Source organism: Cydia strobilella, chromosome 5 (genome assembly GCF_947568885.1).
Source record: "Cydia strobilella chromosome 5, ilCydStro3.1, whole genome shotgun sequence".
In the NCBI taxonomy this organism is placed as follows: Eukaryota; Metazoa; Arthropoda; class Insecta; order Lepidoptera; family Tortricidae; genus Cydia; species Cydia strobilella.
Window position 1 is genome coordinate 6018286 of NC_086045.1, and position 20048 is coordinate 6038333.

At 35.7% G+C, this 20048-nt stretch overlaps 1 protein-coding gene across 1 annotated transcript in view; it reads right to left on the reverse strand.

Annotated features, from left to right (window-relative positions):
- The window catches only part of LOC134741379 (proton-coupled amino acid transporter-like protein pathetic), a 41004-nt gene that overhangs the window by 9007 nt on the left and 11949 nt on the right, over window positions 1-20048 (reverse strand). The window contains exons 2-4 of the mRNA XM_063674141.1: window positions 13838-13984; window positions 8850-8933; window positions 6331-6481 (exon numbers count right to left, since the gene is read on the reverse strand). Of these exons, the coding sequence (XP_063530211.1) occupies window positions 6331-6481; window positions 8850-8933; window positions 13838-13908 (306 nt within the window). The 5' untranslated portion in view covers window positions 13909-13984. The remainder of the gene's footprint in view (window positions 1-6330; window positions 6482-8849; window positions 8934-13837; window positions 13985-20048) is intronic.

A 20048-nucleotide genomic window follows, 5' to 3' on the forward strand; every position in this document is an offset into this window, starting at 1 on the left:
TGCATACAATGCAATATTCTGTGATTTGTGTGCGGTTTGTGTTTGTGGTTACGAATTTAGAAAGTTGTGTCTTTATTAACAATGCACGAAACGAAAACAAAACCTTATATATTGTTCTTAAAACTCACAATCGCTTGTGTCGTTAATTTTCTAGTTATGTATGTACCATTGTTTGTTTCCTCGTTTTGTGAGTGGCACAAGTTGGGCAGAAGTTTCACTTGTGAGCTTAATTTGACAATTAAGAAAAGAGGTCGTGACGTAATGCAAATCACGTGTAACTATAGGCATAATTGCAATCAGCTGATGTTATATCGGAGCAAACAAGGAATGGCACGTAACAATCATAAATATACCTCGATTTTTCTCTGGTAGAAACAAGTGCTTGACAAAACGAAACATCCATTTTACTATAGTCAAAGACAGATATAACTCCGTAATAGATGGATACAGTCTAAGGAAAAAACGTGCCTCGAAAATCAAGAAAATTTGACTCTCGATCAGAGGGCGCTACTAGCTTTGGCCTACTGTCGTATAGATGGCGTTGACGGTTTCGTTTGTTATTTAACAATTTTTACGCATATCAGTGAAATAACATGGGTCAAAATCATAAAAATAATTAATGCAAATAAAAAAAATCATTTATCCATATTTAAATACATTTTATCGTACTTTTATAAATCTTCATTTTTAGTTTTAAAGTGTGTCGATAGATGGCAGTGAATTTACTGTAGTTACAAATTTTACTATGACAGTACCGCTCTAGTATAAGTTACTCTATGCTATAGTCTAACGCATCTAAGAAGTCAATTTTGACAGTTATGAATTAACTCTTATAATAATAATTATGTGACACTTGCTACAAAATTTACTATCACAGTACCGCTCTAGTATAAGTTACTCTATGCTATAGTCTAACGCATCTAAGAAGTCAATTTTGACAGTTATGAATTAACCCTTATGATAATAATTATGTGACACTTGCTATCAGTTAAACGGTAAAGCTATAAGGGTAAATACTTAAATGTCAATATTGATTTCTTAACTTACCGCGACTATAGAGTGACACCGAAAAATGTCGTAATATTGTGTACTTCTTCGCTGTTTGCGTCGTCGATCCGAATGTATAGAGGCTTAAGGTACCGTTCGAATTCAGACAGAACACACCAACATCACTGCTGCAGTAGGTATTGCAGCAAGACATTACTGTAGACTGCATAGCTGCCGAAAATGTCAAATCTCCAGGCAGCAACATCGATCTTAACATTTGTGTCAGTAGGTAATGCAGTTGGCTGTAATATCCCGTTGCAGTTATGTTATATTGCCAGTTGGTTAGAGCGCTGGTGGCTCAGCGGTAAGAGCGTGCGACTTTCAATCTGGAGGTCGTGGGTTCAAACCCCGGCTCGTACCAATGAGTTTTTCAGAATTCGTGTACGAAATATCATTTGATAATTACCATTCGCTTTTCGGCGAAGAAAAACGTCGTGACGAAACCGGACTTAGCCCAATAAGGTCTAGTTTACCCTTTGGATTGGAAGGTCAGATGCGAGGCGCTTTCGTAAAAACTAGTGCCTACGCCATTTCTCCCCAGGCTCCCATGAGCCGTGGCAAAAATGCGCCGGGATAACGCGAGGAAGATGGAGTTATTATATTGTCGGTTGTAAATAAGATCGTTATTTACATGAACCTTTATTACAATGACGCCTTATTGACTACCATCAATAAGAACAGTCGGTCGCCGTAACGCAGCGTACTACGTAGGCGAACGACACGCGAACGCGAAGCGGCGCGGCACGACGCAGCGCGGGGTGAATCAATCCTATAGAAGTGTCCTACGTGGGCGATCTCGTTGCGAACGCGAACGCCATAGGCCCGCCGCGCTGCGCCGCGCCGTTTCCCTTCGCGTTCGCGTGTCGTTCGCTGCGGCGTTATTGAAGGTTCGATGTATTCTAACATTTAGATGCATCGAAGCGGCGTCGGTGCTTAATAATATCTGAATTATTTATTCTCTTTTAACGTCTTGATGAGGCTTTGTTCAGATATTTGTAAACACCTTGGTCGCTGGTTATACAAGTTATAAGGTAGACAATGAGATGAGGTAACGACTTTCTTGCGCTAATTCTTTTGTTACTCATACACTATTTATGACGTAAGGCTATCAAATGATACGAATTTCCTATTTGACCAGGCCACACATGAACACGTACCTATAGCTATTGCATACGTATTACATAATGCCAACTGATTAGTTAATATTATCGTAACAATCTTAAAAACGGAACTTACTCAAAACCTTCTCATTTAAATTTTTCGCAAGAATGCCTACGTCACAAATTGTTAAACTGCTTAAAGGATGACTCACGTTAGGCCGGGCCGTGTCCGGGCCGTGTCCGGGCCGGAGCTTCCGGCGCTTACTTTTCTATGACATGACAGGTGATCACGTGAAGCTTTCCATAGAAAACAAAGCGCCGGAAGCTCCGGCCCGGACACAGCCCAGTCTAACGTGAGTCATCCTTAAACAGTAAAATTTTGCATCTCGTCAAGTGGCATACGTCGTTTTTTAAGTTGTTGGAATTTTGATTTTAATTTTAATAATCAAATTTCAAATATAAATGACGTAATCGGTCGGGAGCCGACGGCCCGGCCTACCACTTGCATTTGCAATGACAAAGTCTGATAATGTCGTCATTAATGTCAAACTTCTATGAAAACATGAAGTTTATAACGCCACTCCCTCACTTTGTTCTGTTCCAATCGGTGCAAAGTTAGCTTAGACGGACATTACGTACATACGGCTTTATTTAATGTACATTTATGACACTGGGATATTTTACTTCGTTCTTTAAGCATTAGAAAAAGGGTAAACAATCTTAAGGGTCCCCGGTCCCCGGCAAGCTCCGTTCTCCATATACAAACGTAGTTACGCTCTCATTTTGCTTTGAAACTTTGTACTTACAATAGGGTAAGGTATATCTATGTCTGTAATTAGTTTATGTAGCTTCAGATACCATAGTTAAAAAAATATAGCGAATTTAAGTTTCTCATACAAAATTAGTTTTTGCTCTATTTCGTTTGTTTTATAAACTAATTACAAACATAGATATACCTTATGTCATTGTATGTGCAAAGTTTCATTACAATCCAACACGTAGTTTTAAAATGAGAACGAAACTCCGTTTGTATGGGAAGGTGAAATTCGGCCGAGCTTGCCGGGGACTCTTAACATGGCTTTTAATAGAAAAACGCTTTAAAGAAATAGTAAGTATCACACTTATGAAACCAAAAGAATATAAATATATATCTTTGCTGTATAATTGTTATATATATTTGCTGTAAATACCTTAATTACGACCCGATTATAACAATGCTTATAAGAAGTCACAGCGGTACGATACCGTATTACGATCAGTGACGTTTTTTTTGTTGAAGAAATTTAATGTCACTTTTGACACTGACAGATCGGCATCGTACCGCTGTGAACTATTACAAGTATTGTTCGAATCGGGCCGTTATTTTTCAAGCGTGTTTTTTATTAAGACACGTCAAGATTGTTTACCCTTTTTCTAATGCTAAATAAAAAACGAGGTACTTAATTTTAAAGAGAGGTATGGGCACTGTGAATGACATCTCGCTTTGTGTGGTAGGGCACAGGACAGCGGATGTCATTCCAGATCTAGAGCAGAGCCCAACTGGGGAGGTACCTCCACCTTACAGAAAACCGCAGCCAAATAACACTAGACCCTACTAATAGTGTTGTGTTCCTGCCGGTGAGTAAGGTTGCCAGAGCTCGAGGGAGAGAAGTGTTAGGGTCGGCAACGCGCATGTAACTCCTCTGGAGTTGCAGGCGTACATAGGCTATGGAGACTGCTTAACATCAGGCGGGCCGTATGCTTGTTTGCCACCGACGTAGTATAAAAAAAAAACTTAGTGTACAAAAATCTTTTTGTATTTTTTTCTTTTGACCTAACCTAAAGATATGTATGCAGGTTGAGACCGAGGTGAGTTGTGACAGAGGAGAGTTGTGACATCGTTGATTACCTACTAAATCGGATAAATTAGGTGATTCCTAATTAATTTATTGGCTTTCCCTGCTGCACCTCTGCAGCAGTATTGCTGCCACAGTTGCAATCGCACAGTCGAATGTAAACTTAAATATGATTTGAAAAAAAAAAAAAGGACGGATTGGAATTTCAGACGTGAATTCCTTAAATATAGGTTACTTACTGTGCCTAGGAATTATACTGTCATTGTTAAAAGCTTTCGCCGTAGAATGAATTTCAGAGATAAAAATATCGTGAAGAAATAGCAGATTTGTACATTCTTTTCTCGATATTCACGTTGTTGACAAAGGTCCCTCCATCGAGACTTAAAAAACTTTGATAGCTGGCTAACTTGATAAACGGTTGTTTGGATGTTAGGGTTCCGTAGTCGACTAGGAACCCTTATAATTGCATAACTTTTTTTTTCTTTAACCTAAAGTGGAGTGTTGTTGGATAAATAAGAGCAAAGATAGATATAACTCCGTAATAGATGGATACAGTCTAAGGAAAAAACGTGCCTCGTAAATAAAGAAAATTTGATTCTCGTTCAGAGGGCGCTACTAGTTTTGTCCTACTGTCGTATAGATGGCGTTGACGGTTTCGTTTGTTATTTAACAATTTTAACGCATATCAGTGAAAGAACATGGGTCAAAATCATAAAAATAATTAATCCAAATAAAAAATATAATTTATCTATATTTAAATACATTTTATCGTATTTTAATAAATCTTCATTTTTAGTTTTAAAGTGTGTCGACAGATGGCAGTGAATTTACTGGGGTTCAGGGCTCGGAACCGGTATTTTTTAAAAACTCCGATATAGCCCAATATTTTGCATTTTTTTATGCTCATTACGTAGGACTGAATCACGTATTTAGGAAACAATTTTGCATTATTAAAACGTCCCATTAAAATGAAATTATAAACAAAAGAACGAAAAAGAACGTTATTACGTTCTTTTACCGTTGTATTATTATACCGGTATTTTTGTATGGAGCAAATACCGGTTTCCGACCCCTGCTGGGGTTACAAAATTTACTATGACAGTACCGCTCTAGTATAAGTTACTCTATGATAAGAGTAAGTGTTTTCAATAAATGTAAATAATCGCTCAGATGTCTGTATGTGAAGATACCTACTTTTGCTTGTCATGTCCATAATTTCTACAAAAATATCTTTTTTTAGTCTGTCTATTGCGACAATGGATGGCAAGCGCGGGCGAGGAAAAGCACCCACGAGATGGTCTGATGGTGTGAAGAGGGTGGTTGGCGGCAACATGCAGTGCGTCTCATGTGGCTTATGACTGCACACTATGGAGACGGAGCATACATGGTCGCGATCCTTAGCAATGAGGGACCGAGGAAGAAGAAGAATATTGCGACCTGTGGTGATTTAAATACTTCACTCGAACTTTGTAATGAGTCACTGATTTAAACTTTCACGATTTCTACACATCAAATTGTAAAATGGGACTTAACCGCCATCATCACCATCGCGGGGTCATTAGTAAATGTAGGAAACGAATATCGACAGTCGATAAATCGAATATCGTTAGCGTTGTGTATCGACAGAGTAACATCCATAGTGTGCAAAACGTTCAAGCTGATAAACAAGACCAAGTGCTGGTAGTTTGAAAAACTCTTGCGGCTAGAAGATGTTGATGTCAACTTTAGCCAGTCTCCTCCGAGATCACAATCTAATAATTGTAATGAATCGTCTGCCATAAGCATTACAGACAGACAGACAACTACTTGATCCTACACTGAGAACGATCCTAAATGCTCTGGGCCTGTTTTTCTATTTTGACCACAATAAAGGTAGGTAAACATTTCAAACAACTTGACTTCGTTCTAACTTCACTCTTCGTTTTCCTCATGTTTTCCTCCGCAAATAATTTTTATTATTTAGACCACATTTCAAACTTTTTCTTTATTTTTATGGAAATAACGTTATGTTAGAATTGGTACACTGAACGCTTCTGACAGATCTTCGCTGTTGACTGCACCTTGTTTACGTTCTGTGATTTTTGTGTCAAACAAAAATAAGTATTGCTTTGGTAATCCGCGAAATACTCACGTACTAATCAAACGCAATCCTTTCTTGCGAACGTGTAAAATATTAAAAGAGTGATCCGCAGACAAAGTAGCAAATCAGTTTAATCGATTTCTAACATACATCGGTGTATTTTACGACTGTCTGACGTGTCTGTGACGACGATTTGGCATAAAAAGAACAAATCATATTTGGCATAAAAAACATCTATAAGTCAACATATAATTAAGTCTGGCCTTACAAGTATGTGTATGGCATGTGCGCATATGAAACCGATGAGCGCCATGCCGATGGAGCCGACGAGCAGCCCGGCGTTCTTGAACGCAAGAGGCATCGCCAGCACGCCGGAGCCCAGAGAAGCCTTTAGGAGGTGCGCCAGCGCACCCACGGTCCTGAAAGAGAGCGTAATTGAAAAGTAAGAAACCCAAGTAACATTCAGAGGACTGGTAGTAGCTGTTGCGCTATCCAATCCAACATCATACTGCTCCATCGATGCTATCGATGATTTGGCCAACGTCTAAGTGAGAACAAAGCAAATAGTTTAGACAGTTGTACGTGATACATAAATAATATTATTAATGATACAAACAATAACGGACTCTGGCTAGGGCCCTAACCAGAATCGGTTGGAGGCAGAGAACACCATACCTAATTAGAAAATTTAGAAATAAGAGAAATAATAGTCGAGTGCAACTTTACTGCTGCGGAATTCACGCGGGAGATGTCATTGACAATTTCTTTTATAAAATGAATGATGGATTAAACGTTCTAATCGCAACAGTAAAATAATGCAACGACATCAACACAATTTATCATGGAAATTAACATTGACATCTCCCGTTTCAACGCCGCAGCAGTAAGCTGCTGCATTTGTCATCCGAATGGCACCCTGTAATAGTAATTTATTGCACTTAAGTGATTTTGGTATAAATTAATTAGTTTGATACTTTATGGTACTTAATAAAAGCACGTGAAATTTAAAGTACGGTTAAAATTGTCGACATTATTTTCTAAAGGAACAGAAAAAATTTAAGAGTTATGTTGGAAATTCCAGTGAGTATAAATTAGCGCTGCCAAATTTTACGAGAATATTTAATTTTTGATTGGGAAATTGATCTGGAATACTATCAAGCGCCTATCATACTTTAATATGCGAAAACTCGTACGGAATTCTCATTATTTATTACGAGATCAGCAGAGGTTGGCCAACAAAAAGGTCCCGGGTACAAAGAGGGTCTGTTATACGGGTTTGTTTTCGTGTCCGGAGTTCCGGAGCACAGACTAAACAGACGCTGTATAATAAAATGTTAAAAACGACATTATAGACAGGTATAACTTCACATACAAAATGCTACGCTGCGAACAGTACCCAGACACAATGGCCACGCGCTCACAGAAAATAATCAATGGCTTTTATTTAACAGATTAGGGTCTTAGGCGTAAAAATCATTTGAGAAGATTCATACTATTACATAGGAACTTACGATCGACCTGATTTTACGATCGGCCGCTGACATATCCTCCATTTTATAGTTTAGGTGATCTGTGGCATGAAGTTTCCATGCCGACTTAATTGTAATCTGTGTCTAAAAGATGCGATTAAACTGGACTGAGTTGTTGTTTGACTTAACTTTTTGTGAATAAAGGTCCTTAAGGAAACGTACCCTTAATGGAAAATTAAAAGAGCATTCCATGAAATTGTATACCGTTGTCCCGTACAAATGCGTATTTTATGAAGATTCGCAAGTATGGGCCAATAACTTGTTTAGTATAAGTTAAGGTTATGCGACTTTCCTCAAGACACCATAAAATAAACTAACTTTAAAGCCAAATTTTGGTACTTTTTTCCCTTAAAGACATGTTTAAACCTTTTACTTCCTAAATTATGATAAAAGTCTTTGAAAAATGTATCCAAATAGTTAACTCTTGGAATGTCCACAGAAAAAACGTCGGTTTTCCCGAACGCTTTTGACCCGTGTAATGATACTTTTTCTGTGACAATGGACCAAAACTACGCTAAGAAAAATTATAATCGATTCGTATCCTTAAATATCAAAATAAATGTCGGCCTAAATCGCATACCTCGTAACTCCATTTTTTTTGAAAATCATGTTTTGACACTTTTAAATAGTACTATTCTGAACGCATCGAACGGCAAAACTTTTAAATACCAAAAATAAACCGTTTGCGTTTAAAAAGCAAAATAGAAAACCTCGCAACTCCCGACCGCCACTCCCTTCACAGTTTGCGATGGCGTTGTAGTATTTAGGAAGAAACGGGTGCTGAATACCAGGTAAGGTTTTACGATTTTACTGATTGTGTATTCTTGATAGATAGGTACCTATTTATGTATTTATCATATTTAAACACACACATTATTAGTGCCGTGGACAATTGGACATACGAGGTTTGCTTCGCGTGTATATGTACGTATGAAGATTAGTTACGTGGTTTTCTATGCAAATTATTTAATTTCTCTGTGACTTTGGTCGAGACTTCATATCGTGTGGCAATAATTAATTTATAAATCCCGACGTTTCTAATACGACGTTATGTCCGTAATGAAAGTAACCGATCCCGGTGGTTTTGCCGCTGAAAGTCATGAAAATGTATCTAGGCAAAAAACTTAAGTATGTAGTTGTGACTTGTTCAAATAGACATCTGTTTTGTTTTTGTCACTATTTTAATTCATGTTATATCTAGTCGAACTCGTCCCATACTTATCTATAAGTTTGTAATAAATATTATATTGGAACTTACGATGTGTTTGAGGCCAAAGGTCTGTGGTCTGCCGGTACGTAGGGATCCAAGTCTTCTCGTGAGCCATTGTATGCCAATTCTATTCTGTAACAAAAATTTTCAATATATCATAAATAAAAATAAGTAAGTAAATATTCTTTATTGCACCAAAATTATACATTTTACATACATGTAAAACTACAAAGAAATATAAAAATAAGATAAAGATAAAAGATAACTTATTGTCACACACAGACACAAAAGGAATAGGAAAAAATATTACAACTTTACACAAAACATTAATTGAATTTGAAATTACTAAATATAACCCTTAAATTAAATCGACAGAAAACGCGGAAGGTCGTGAGTTAAAACCTCCTCGGCGCTGAATAGTAGCAATAATTTTGGTTCAGAAAAAAATACAAAAAAGAGGGTCAAAGGTTATGTCAAGTATTTTGGATGTTACTGAATTAAGGGATGTCTTAATTACTTGACTTTGAGAACTAGGAAGTACTAAAGAAAATCCAACAAACGAGTCACGGTAACGGAGTAGTTTTAACCAAGTTTTTCATATTTTTTTTAAATTGTTGTAGGACCCATTTAAAATATCAAATAGTATAGTTTGTGAGAGTGATGGTTTAAACATAAAACTGAGAGGTAATTTAATATTTATTATACGACAAACGTTGCGCGTCTGTTGAATTCATAAAAATATTGTCGGGGACACAGTTTGTTGTGGATGTCATATTTTTACTGAGGCTGTCAAATCACCGTACAATTCTAGGCTGACAACTAAAAATAGAGTACGGAGAAGTTTTTCATTAGTCAGGTAACAAAACTATCAAGACCTCAAAACTTAGACAAGGTAAAACACCGGTGACCCCTCACATTGACATACTTGTGACATATTCTCTATTGCTTTGAATCGTCAAATTGTCGTTGTGAAGGTTTACTATCCGGTTGTCTTATTCGCAGCGATACAATATAAAAACGCGAATAGTTATGACCATGCTGCACGGATATGATGGCCGCCGGTTATCGACGTGATAGAGCAAATGTCACTTTTTAACACCGCGCTATTGGAAGAGACATTGTTTTTACCACGCTACTACGTAATATTCCCACTTTACTTCGTCGCATGTCGCCACGGTATTGCCTTTTTTTTTACTTTTTGCTTTAAAAATAATTAATCTTTTATTGCGTAAGTCATTTGGTCCCTGGCTTAATTGGAAAGGTTTGGTCTCAATTAAATTAAAGAAACGACTGTTGAAAAATGAATAATTGTAGTACCCGTATAGTTGTGGCATTAATTTCAAACCATTAGATTGAATCTTCGGCGTAAACTGATCCATCTTCAATAGGTTCGTATTTGTTTAATGTAAAATGAGTAGTTTCCCGATGTCGCTGTTCGATTTAACAAACGTGAAACCACACTGGACGTAACGCCGTATTGACGGGCACTTTAGTTAATTGATACCGATTGAACCCCAATATATACAATGAGTAAATTGTGATGAAACGCGTAGTTTTCATTGCATCATCTAATTTTATAAGCTTTCAATTATGATTCTAATAAGACATCGACTATGACACATATATATCAGAACTTAATTTTATATGGGAAGTAATTAAATGATCAGCGATTTTTAACATACAAATATGTTGCCGGCAATAAATAAAAATCGAGCTGCAACTCTTGTTCAGCAAATAATTCACAAACGGTCAACATTATAACCAATATCCATCTGCTTAATAAATAGTTGAGCTGCAAAATTATTATTTGGTCAGCAAGATTTAAAAATTGGTTGGCAGTTTAATTGAGACGTATGCATATTAAACAAATAGTAATCTGATATAATAAGATGGGTTGCGTTTTATTTGAAAAATCGGCAGGGTTGCAGGCGGAGCGGAATCGTGCGCGTGCATTTCATTCGATGATTATTAGTAGGTTAGGTTAGAACTGCGACATTCACAGAAACAAACTGCTACTAGAAAAGGGGGTTAGGTTAGGTTAGAACTGCGACCTTTACAGAAACCAACTGCTACTAGAAAAGTGGGTTAGGTTATGTTAGAACTAATTTTTGCGGATCAGTTAAATTGTAACCCAAAATGAAATAATCCGCTTACCCACCGACTGCTTAACAAAATTTGATTAATGGTGGATCACTTACTGCCGATCAAATAATTAATTTGCCAACCAAATTAATATTGAGCAGCTCAATAAGTTGCTGATCAAATATACATTTTGGCTGACCAAATATATATTTTTGTTCATCAAAATAGGAATATTTTGCAGATCGATTAAATAACACCCATTTTATATATCATCTAGTGTATATAATAATATGTATAAAATAACATCGTCAGGCCATTTTCGCGGTAGGGCTTCTGAAATTAATGTAGTACCTACATTCTAGAAACTGAAACTGGAGACATGTAGCTGCAAATAGGGATAGATGGAAGTCCTTGGAAGAGGCCTTCACCCGATGAGGGGTTCTTGTCCGCAAACTACATTTTCGTCATAAGATTATAATATCAAATTACTTAATAATATATGTGAAAAATTGACTTATTTAAATTGACATACTAAAAATACATAAAATTTATTTATAAATACTTTACTGTAACGAAACTGACTTATTTAATGTAATTAACTTGGACTCGAAATAAAAGGCTTTTTTATTTTTATTTTTTTATTTTTTATTTTTACATTCTATTAGCGACGTAAAATTGATTTCATAAATATGTATACATTTCTTCACCTTAATCCATTGCAATAAGGTGAAAAAATGTATACACATTAATAAACTCGACTGTACCTAGCTTAATTAAAACCGTAGGCAGGGCCGTAAATGAAGCTGTAAACTCTAATATAATTAATATTGATTAATCAAACTGGCAACGGATATGTTCAATCGAGCATGAAATGATGTAATGAAACCATTACATACTGCCCCATCACGTAACAGGGATTAAGAAATTCGTTGTTTTATTTTACCGTATTTGACTTATAAAAAGAAGGAAATACGAAATAAATTGGTTCGAACGAGATTCGCATTTGCGGCTTGATTAGCTTATCCGTCGGCTGCGAATAATTTCATCATATATAATTTTCATATGCGCCTTTCGTCTTATATCAGCACAGACGAAATCGTTTTAGTGTATAATATATAATTATTGTGCGCATGATACGTCTGTTTGTACGCATCAATGAGCCAGTTCGAACTTACATTTTGAGTTTTGACATCAAAAAAATTTAAGCTGTATGTGCACGTATGATATCCTTACAAGTATATACAAGTAGTTATAGACGCGCCACCGAGCGACCGGTGGTAAGAGAAAGAATTTATAGGAATCGCAATAAGACTATCTTTCTCTATCAAAGTGTCAGGCCCTTGTATAAAATTATATAGTCTGATTTTATTAAGCAGTATTCACACGATCATACACGACGGTCTTGTAAGAACGAGACATGTAAGGTCGTTTATCTTACTATCTCACTCTATCCTATAGATTTAAATGATAACTGACCGAGTGACCGGGTCGTGTAGACGCGGCCTGCGGCTATAATAATTGGCTGTTTGCATTTTTCTTAGTAATACATATTTTTAAAAAGTAAAAAAACAATACCGTAATATTTTCCCGTTCGCTAAAACAGGAATAATGGTTTGATTTTTTTAAATTTGAATTTGACCATAAAGGAGAACTCCCCGTACTATTTTTGCTAAAACAAAAAACAAATATTATAATGACGTGGTTAGGTTTTTATTGTCCACGACAATTGTCACAATTTAAAAGTTAAAAAGCTTTAGTCTTGTACTGTGAGTAAATAAACTATTAAGTAAACGTATTTTGTTTTACTGTTTGATCAACCTGCCTACTATGTATATGTAATAATGCTTTTTATGATTCCATAAATGTATTTCTAAATACATACAACTTTTAGGAAGTGGCACCCCACGCAATAACGCACGCAAAAGTTAAAACAATTTTCTTTTTACCCTATCTATCTAAAAGTTATAAAAAAACATTAAAAAGTTGTGTTCGCTATTTAGCAAACTTTCAAATGTGTGGGCGAATTGAGGTAAATATAGTAAACTTACAGCAGTTTGTCAAAACAAGGTGTGTACTAAACAGTTGTCATGACAAACTTTTGCATTGAAATATTTAATATTTATTAACAAGGTCTCGAGATATCTCTCAAAAACGAATTAAAACTTCAAAGTCGATTTTCTCCAAACAGGGTTCTTAGAAATACAGCAGATAGTCATAAGGTCATGACAATGACATGGAAAATGTGAGTTACGTCCTTTTGTCATTTGCATTTTCTCATAATATAAGAGATATTTTCACTTGTTTACTTTATTATACTTGGGGGGTATCAAATAAATGCCGTAGGACCTTGTTACCACTACAACAGACTGTACAACTTGTTGTTGTTGTTATTATGTATCTATAGTTACATCAATTAGTCATGACACGGCAGTGTGCTGTTTTGTTAAGTGTCTATATTAAATGAATTATTTTCTAGCTCTATTTTATTTGCCTCATTATGAATTACGGTATATACATGGTAATAATGCCCTAATAGAATTACATTGTTTTAACATAATAATATTCATCTTAGACTTGTCGGTACTGTCCGTAGTGACCAGCCGTCGTAGCACGGTACGCTTATCACCATGCCTGTCATGTTCTAACAAGTATGTGAGTGCGAAAGTGACGGACTTAGTGATAGGGGAACCATGCTGCGTGGGCTGGCCTACTAAGCTTGGAGGTCCTGGGTTCCAATCCCGGGAAGAGTATTTGTTTGTGTGTTTATGTGTTCTTTGGGCGAGGAAGCTACCAGCTCTACGATTGCCGGTCCGGTGACGTCTGATAACCTTTTGGAAAATTCTTCCATAAGTGTAAGCGCGTTCGGACCCCACGGGCCAAGGGTCTCGACGTCAAAAGGTACGAAATTGTATTCGGTGCCGAGACCCCTACATTCAGACATTTTAAATACTAACTTGGAGCTGTAGTTGTCCGCAACTTGGCGCGGTTCCAGCGGCGGCGCCGAATGCTTCTCAGTCTTCGCCATCTTGTGTTAGGAGAAAATGTCAGTGATTTCTTTTGATGTTTTTTGGGTTACATCGCCACGGTTCCTGGTATTTCGTCTGAGAAAAAAAAAATCTTATTTTAAAGGATGACTCACGTTAGACCGGGCCGTGACCGAGCCGGAGCTTCCGGCGCCTACTTTTCTATGACATGACAGGTGATCACGTGATGCTTTCCATGGAAAACGAAGCGCCGGAAGCTCCGGCCCGGTCACGGCCCGGTCTAAGGTGAGTCATCCTTAAACCAGCTTCTGCCTGGAACGAGGCGCAAATGATGGTTTATTTTAAGATAAGAATTTTATTTTAAGATACGAATTTACTCCATCAAGCCAAGGTAATCCGAAAGTTTTACCCCATACATTTTCCCAACTTACCACTTTTCTATTCCCTATAATCCCAACTAAGGGGTGAGGTGGGATTTCGCAATATTTTGTGCTTATCATCAAAATTATGAAATTAAACGACAGATAATCATTAAAAACCTAATCCACACGGCCGGACAATTTTTTTATTTTATGTAGGTATTAAATCAACGTGCCACATATAAAAATATTTTTATCGAGCTTTGAACGTCTGTTTTATCCTTACTCGCCCTATTTTACGGTACCTCATTACTCAGGGTTCAGGCCGTTTATGAAAACTACATTAATAAAATGATTTTTTGCAGTCAAAGTCGTTTTCGTCATAATATGAATCCACCTTCCAAGGTGCTTCGTTACCAGTTTTGTGCTATCACGTTTGAGGTTTTTTTACTAAAACGCTTTTTCTATACATGAATATTATACTTAACAATAAAAGCAAAGTTAATTTTGCCAGCCTATACGAAAAGTCGTGTCACAATTTGTAGTTTCTTAATTCCGTACTCATTTTAGCCCAAGCAAGTCTAAATCTCACACGATTAATTAAGTAAAGGCAAATAAAGATTTAATTACGAAATCAGCCAAACTGATTAAATTGGTTGATACGTATAGACGTACATTTTCCATAGCTACGGGTATCAGCCAATATAAGTTTTAGTTGTACTCATAATTTCAATGGAAATGGTGTTCAGTTTTATTGCATGTGTGCAGAGTTAAATTTTACTACTTTAATGGATTAAGCAATTTTGTTTATCCGTGTCTTTATGCTACAGGCATAAAATGTACAGTCGAGTTCATAAATATGTATAGGTAAATTTCTTCACCTTATTTATTGCAATGGATTAAGGTGAAGAAATGTATACATATTTATGAACTTGACTGTACTACAGTCAACAGCAGAATTAAGCATATTACACTAAAACCTAAGACAGATTTCCCAGCATCGAACCAAATCATACTCGAACTTGCGACCTTTCGGAACACCAGTCCGATCTCTCTTAACCAACTGAGCTACCGAAGCTTACTAGATGCGTGCGAATCTTTCCATTCCTTCCTTTTCCTTTCATACATTATGACGGTTGCAACAAGAGTATGACTTCACACTTAGGTATGTACAATTTTATTTTGTTATAGGCGTGTCAATTGGAAAGTACACAAATGTCAGGTTTTGAAACTTATTTCTTTTGTATCGCCTTAACGCAGTTTTATATATGTACATGTACATTTTACTCTCGTTAGAACTATAATAAATTGACATCATGAAGAAATCTACTCAACAATGTATAACGAGGCACTACCTCTGAATCTTTTCATAAAAGTTTGCCGACCCCTGATCTTGGATCTATACTTATTCTAAACTATGCAAATATTTCAAGGTGGCTGTAAAAGGCGCTTTAATTATGTACATAGGTACAAAGGTATTAAACGCACTATACTAGAAGTATGTAACTTCTTATACCTACATAATTGGCATTGCCATTTACACAGCGGCGGACCAGGCTGCTTCCTAATTTACTTGTTAAGCCAGAGGGAATATACTATATTTCCCTCAATGAACTTGAACTTTATTTCAAAGTGATAGGGTTCAATTAAGTATAATTTCTGACACCCTTATTCCCGTTAAAAAGGTTTAACCAGTCCATAAATCTAACATTCCGGATGTTCGCGTATAGGGAAAACAGAGGAGGGTTGATTTGCTTTTTATTTTCCCCTTCAAGTTTTTAGGGTTCTGTACCCAAAGGGTAAAAACGGGACTCTATTACTAAGACTCCGCTGTCCGTCTGCCCGTCTGTCCGTTTGTCAGTCACCAGGCTGTATCTCATGAACCGTGATAGCTAGGCAGTTGAAATTTTCACAGATGATGTATTTCTGTTGTCGCTATAGCAACAAATACTAAAAAGTACGCAATTTATTCTATTTAATAATAGGGATGTTACATGTATTTAAAATAAATTATTTCACACCATGCACGAAATAAAGCACCAGAAATATAAAAAAAACCTGGACCGCAGTTATTTTCAGAACCTACAATCTATATTTAATAAAACAAAAAAAAAACTATACAGAGTAGGTAACTTGACAGTGACGTCATTGTTCTGTTTTTCATATAAATTCCATAGTAGCTAATCGTTTTGAAAGCTCGAAAAAAGAAACTGATTTGACTAGTCAGTAAATTACCTTATTATGTCGAAATAAGCAGTTACCGATTATAATTCTGGCCTCGAAGTCCATACGGTCGGATCGGATGTCAAGAGAGCCAAAAAGTTGACACTTGATGCCAACAATTTAGATGCTTAGTCTCGAGTTACTTAAGAGGATAGTGGACGACCGATTCTCCATACGAACTTAGTCCTCATTTTCCTCTTTGGATATAAACATTATAGAAAATATTTTAAAGCAATTTCATGTACAAGTATATGTTTGTATCGAAAAGCGGTCGCCCCTTTTTGTTTTAACAGTAATAATATTAATAATAAGTATATAATATTATATACATATCCGTACAAGAACGAAAAACAATTGGGAGGCAAAATTATGGAAAAAGACGGATGTGACATTAATGCCAAAGATAGATATAACTCCGTAATAGATGGATACAGTCTAAGGAAAAAACGTGCCCCGAAAATCACGAAAATTTGATTCTCTATCAGATGGCGCCACTAGTTTTGGCCTACTCTCGTATAGAGGGCTTTGACGGTTTCGTTTGTTATTTATAATTTTAACGCATATCAGTCAAAGAACATGGGTCAAAATCATATAAAAATAATTAATGCAAATAAAAAAAATCATTTATCCATATTTAAATACATTTTAACGTATTTTTATAAATCTTCATTTTTAGTTTTAAAGTATGTCGATAGATGGCAGTGAATTTACAGTGGTTACAAAATTTACTATGACAGTACCGCTCTATCTTATTATATCCTTTTTGGTTTACACAAATAATGTCGACACACCTATCTTATGAATAGTGGCGTGATTTAAAAACACCGTTTCGTTTGTATACAGATTATCTAGACTAGTGAGATAATGCAATGATATCATGAATATGTTTCTTGTATGCCTCGTCATTTGATTTCTGTTACGAGGTGACATAATTATACCATAGAGTAACTTATACTAGAGCGGTACTGTCATAGTAAATTTTGTAACCCCAGTAAATTCACTGCCATCTGTCGACACACTTTAAAACTAAAATTGAAGATTTGTAAAAATACGATAAAATGTATTTAAATATAGATAAATGAGTTTTTTTATTTGCATTAATTATTTTGATGATTTTGACCCATGTTCTTTCACTGATATGCGTTAAAATTGTTAAATAACAAACGAAACCGTCAACGCCATCTATACGACTGTAGGCCAAAACTAGTAGCGCCCTCTGAACGAGAATCAAATTTTCTTGATTTTCGAGGCACGTTTTTTCCTTAGACTGTATCCCTATTACGGAGTTATATCTATCTTTGATTATACTTATTTATGGGTACAAATATAATGACCACCAAAAAATACTTTGGTACCTTAAATAAAATAAAAATCTCTTACCAAAAAATATATTAAAGAGCAAAAAAATAAGGTCTAAAATAACAAAAGTACCTGCCGTTTTAATCACAACTGCACTTCAAATTGTATTCAAACACCAAATAGTACGGAGTTCGCAGGCTTCCTCACCTACTAACAAATTATATAATCCGCAACAGGCTTTGCCAATCTTAAACACTAAAATAAACTAGACCAAGTCCCCACTTCGGACCGTAGCCGGCCCAAAAGCACCCATGACACTGGCATTATTCAAATTATTTAGTTACACAGCTGGTTACACAGCATTACATATATTATTTCATATTTCATTTATTGTATAGTCATGAACATAATTACCTACACAATAAGATGTTACAGATAAGTTAGTCAATTCATGACACCCTGTTAGGGCACAACAACAATGTTTAACTTACTATCTAATATCAAAGATAGATATAACTCCGTAATAGATGGATACAGTCTAAGGAAAAAACGTGCCTCGAAAATCAAGAAAATTTGATTCTCGTTCAGAGGGCGCTACTAGCTTTGGCCAACTGTCGTATAGATGGCGTTGACGTTTTCGTTTGTTATTTAACAATTTTAACGCATATCAGTGAAAGAACATGGGTCAAAATCATAAAAATAATTAATGCAAATAAAAAAATCATTTATCCATATTTAAATACATTTTATCGTATTTTTATAAATATTTATTTTTAGTTTTAAAGTGTGTCGACAGATGGCAGTGAATTTACTGGGGTTACAAAATTTACTATGACAGTACCGCTCTAGTATAAGTTACTCTATGCTAATATCTATTAAAACATTTCTTTTTAATATATCTACCAATTACATTACCAAGCCACAGCGAAACTACAAAATAAATGAAAATAGTAGGAAACAAAAAAAAAACAATACACATAGATACAAAACACTAGATGATATGTTTTTAATTAACAGACTAAACTAAATCTAACGGAACTGCCGGAGGGCAGCACTGGAGCTGGGTCTTCACATTAACCTTTTTATGCTCGTTTTATATTTTCAGGGTTCTCGGAATTAACTGTTAGTTTTATATTTAGAATGTAAAGGGGCCCACTGATTACCAGTCCGCCTGTAGTCTCTGGCCTGTCAGGTATTTATTCTTATTGTGTTGACAATCCTTATTAGAGCCATAGAGTAACATACTAGAGCGGTACTGTCATAGTAAATTTTGTAACCCCAGTAAATTTACTGCCATCTGTCGATTCGATACACTTTAAAACTAAAAATAAAGATTTATAAAAATACGATAGAATGTATTTAAATATAGATAAATGATTTTTTTTATTTGCATTAATTATTTTTATGATTTTGACCCATGTTATTTCACTGATATGCGTTAAAATTGTTAAATAACAAACGAAACCGTCTGCGCCATCTATACGACAGTAGGCCAAAACTAGTAGCGCCCTCTGAACGAGAATCAAATTTTCTTGATTTTCGAGGCACGTTTTTTCCTTAGACTGTATTCATCTATTACGGAGTTATATCTATCTTTGTTAGAGCTATAATTTTATTTCATTAGTATTGTTATTATTTTCATTTTTATTTTATTTTGACGATCATGATCATATTCTTATATTTTTGACATTAATGCATACTTATTATTTGTCATTCATGAAATAAATCATCTCATAAAGAGGATACATTTTTCTTATTTCACATTAAATCGGCCGTATTGTAGCGCCAACAAAACTCGTTTTTCTCTTGGGCAATTTGCAAAATATTCTAAGCATAATGCAACTATTTATTCAAATAGGTATTTGCTTTAATTTAAAAGCTACCTATTTGTTGAATATAGGATAGAAAAATAGGGTAGAAAGATACCACCTGGTAAATGATTATCGATACGGGGTTAACGGTTTAACCGCTTACCTCTGGGTTAGTGGAATTATGCAAGTGGCCCTTAGAAATAACTTACCTAATGAAAATATGACACAGCGGAACTACACGTATTTTCACAGCCTCATTATCAGTGGATCTTATCACACTACGCACCGGCGTCTCGCGTCAACTACAACTGTTCGACATCCATGCGAGAGTACGTTGCACTTCAGCGTGTTTTCTTTTGCAGCCATTTTCGAATTTAGAATTTGTAGTCGAATTTTAATCAGAAATTGATACTATATTTCAGTAGTTGAATAAAACTCTTACAGTATTTACTTTACTATTTTTCTAGGTTTTTATCTAGGTCTGTAATT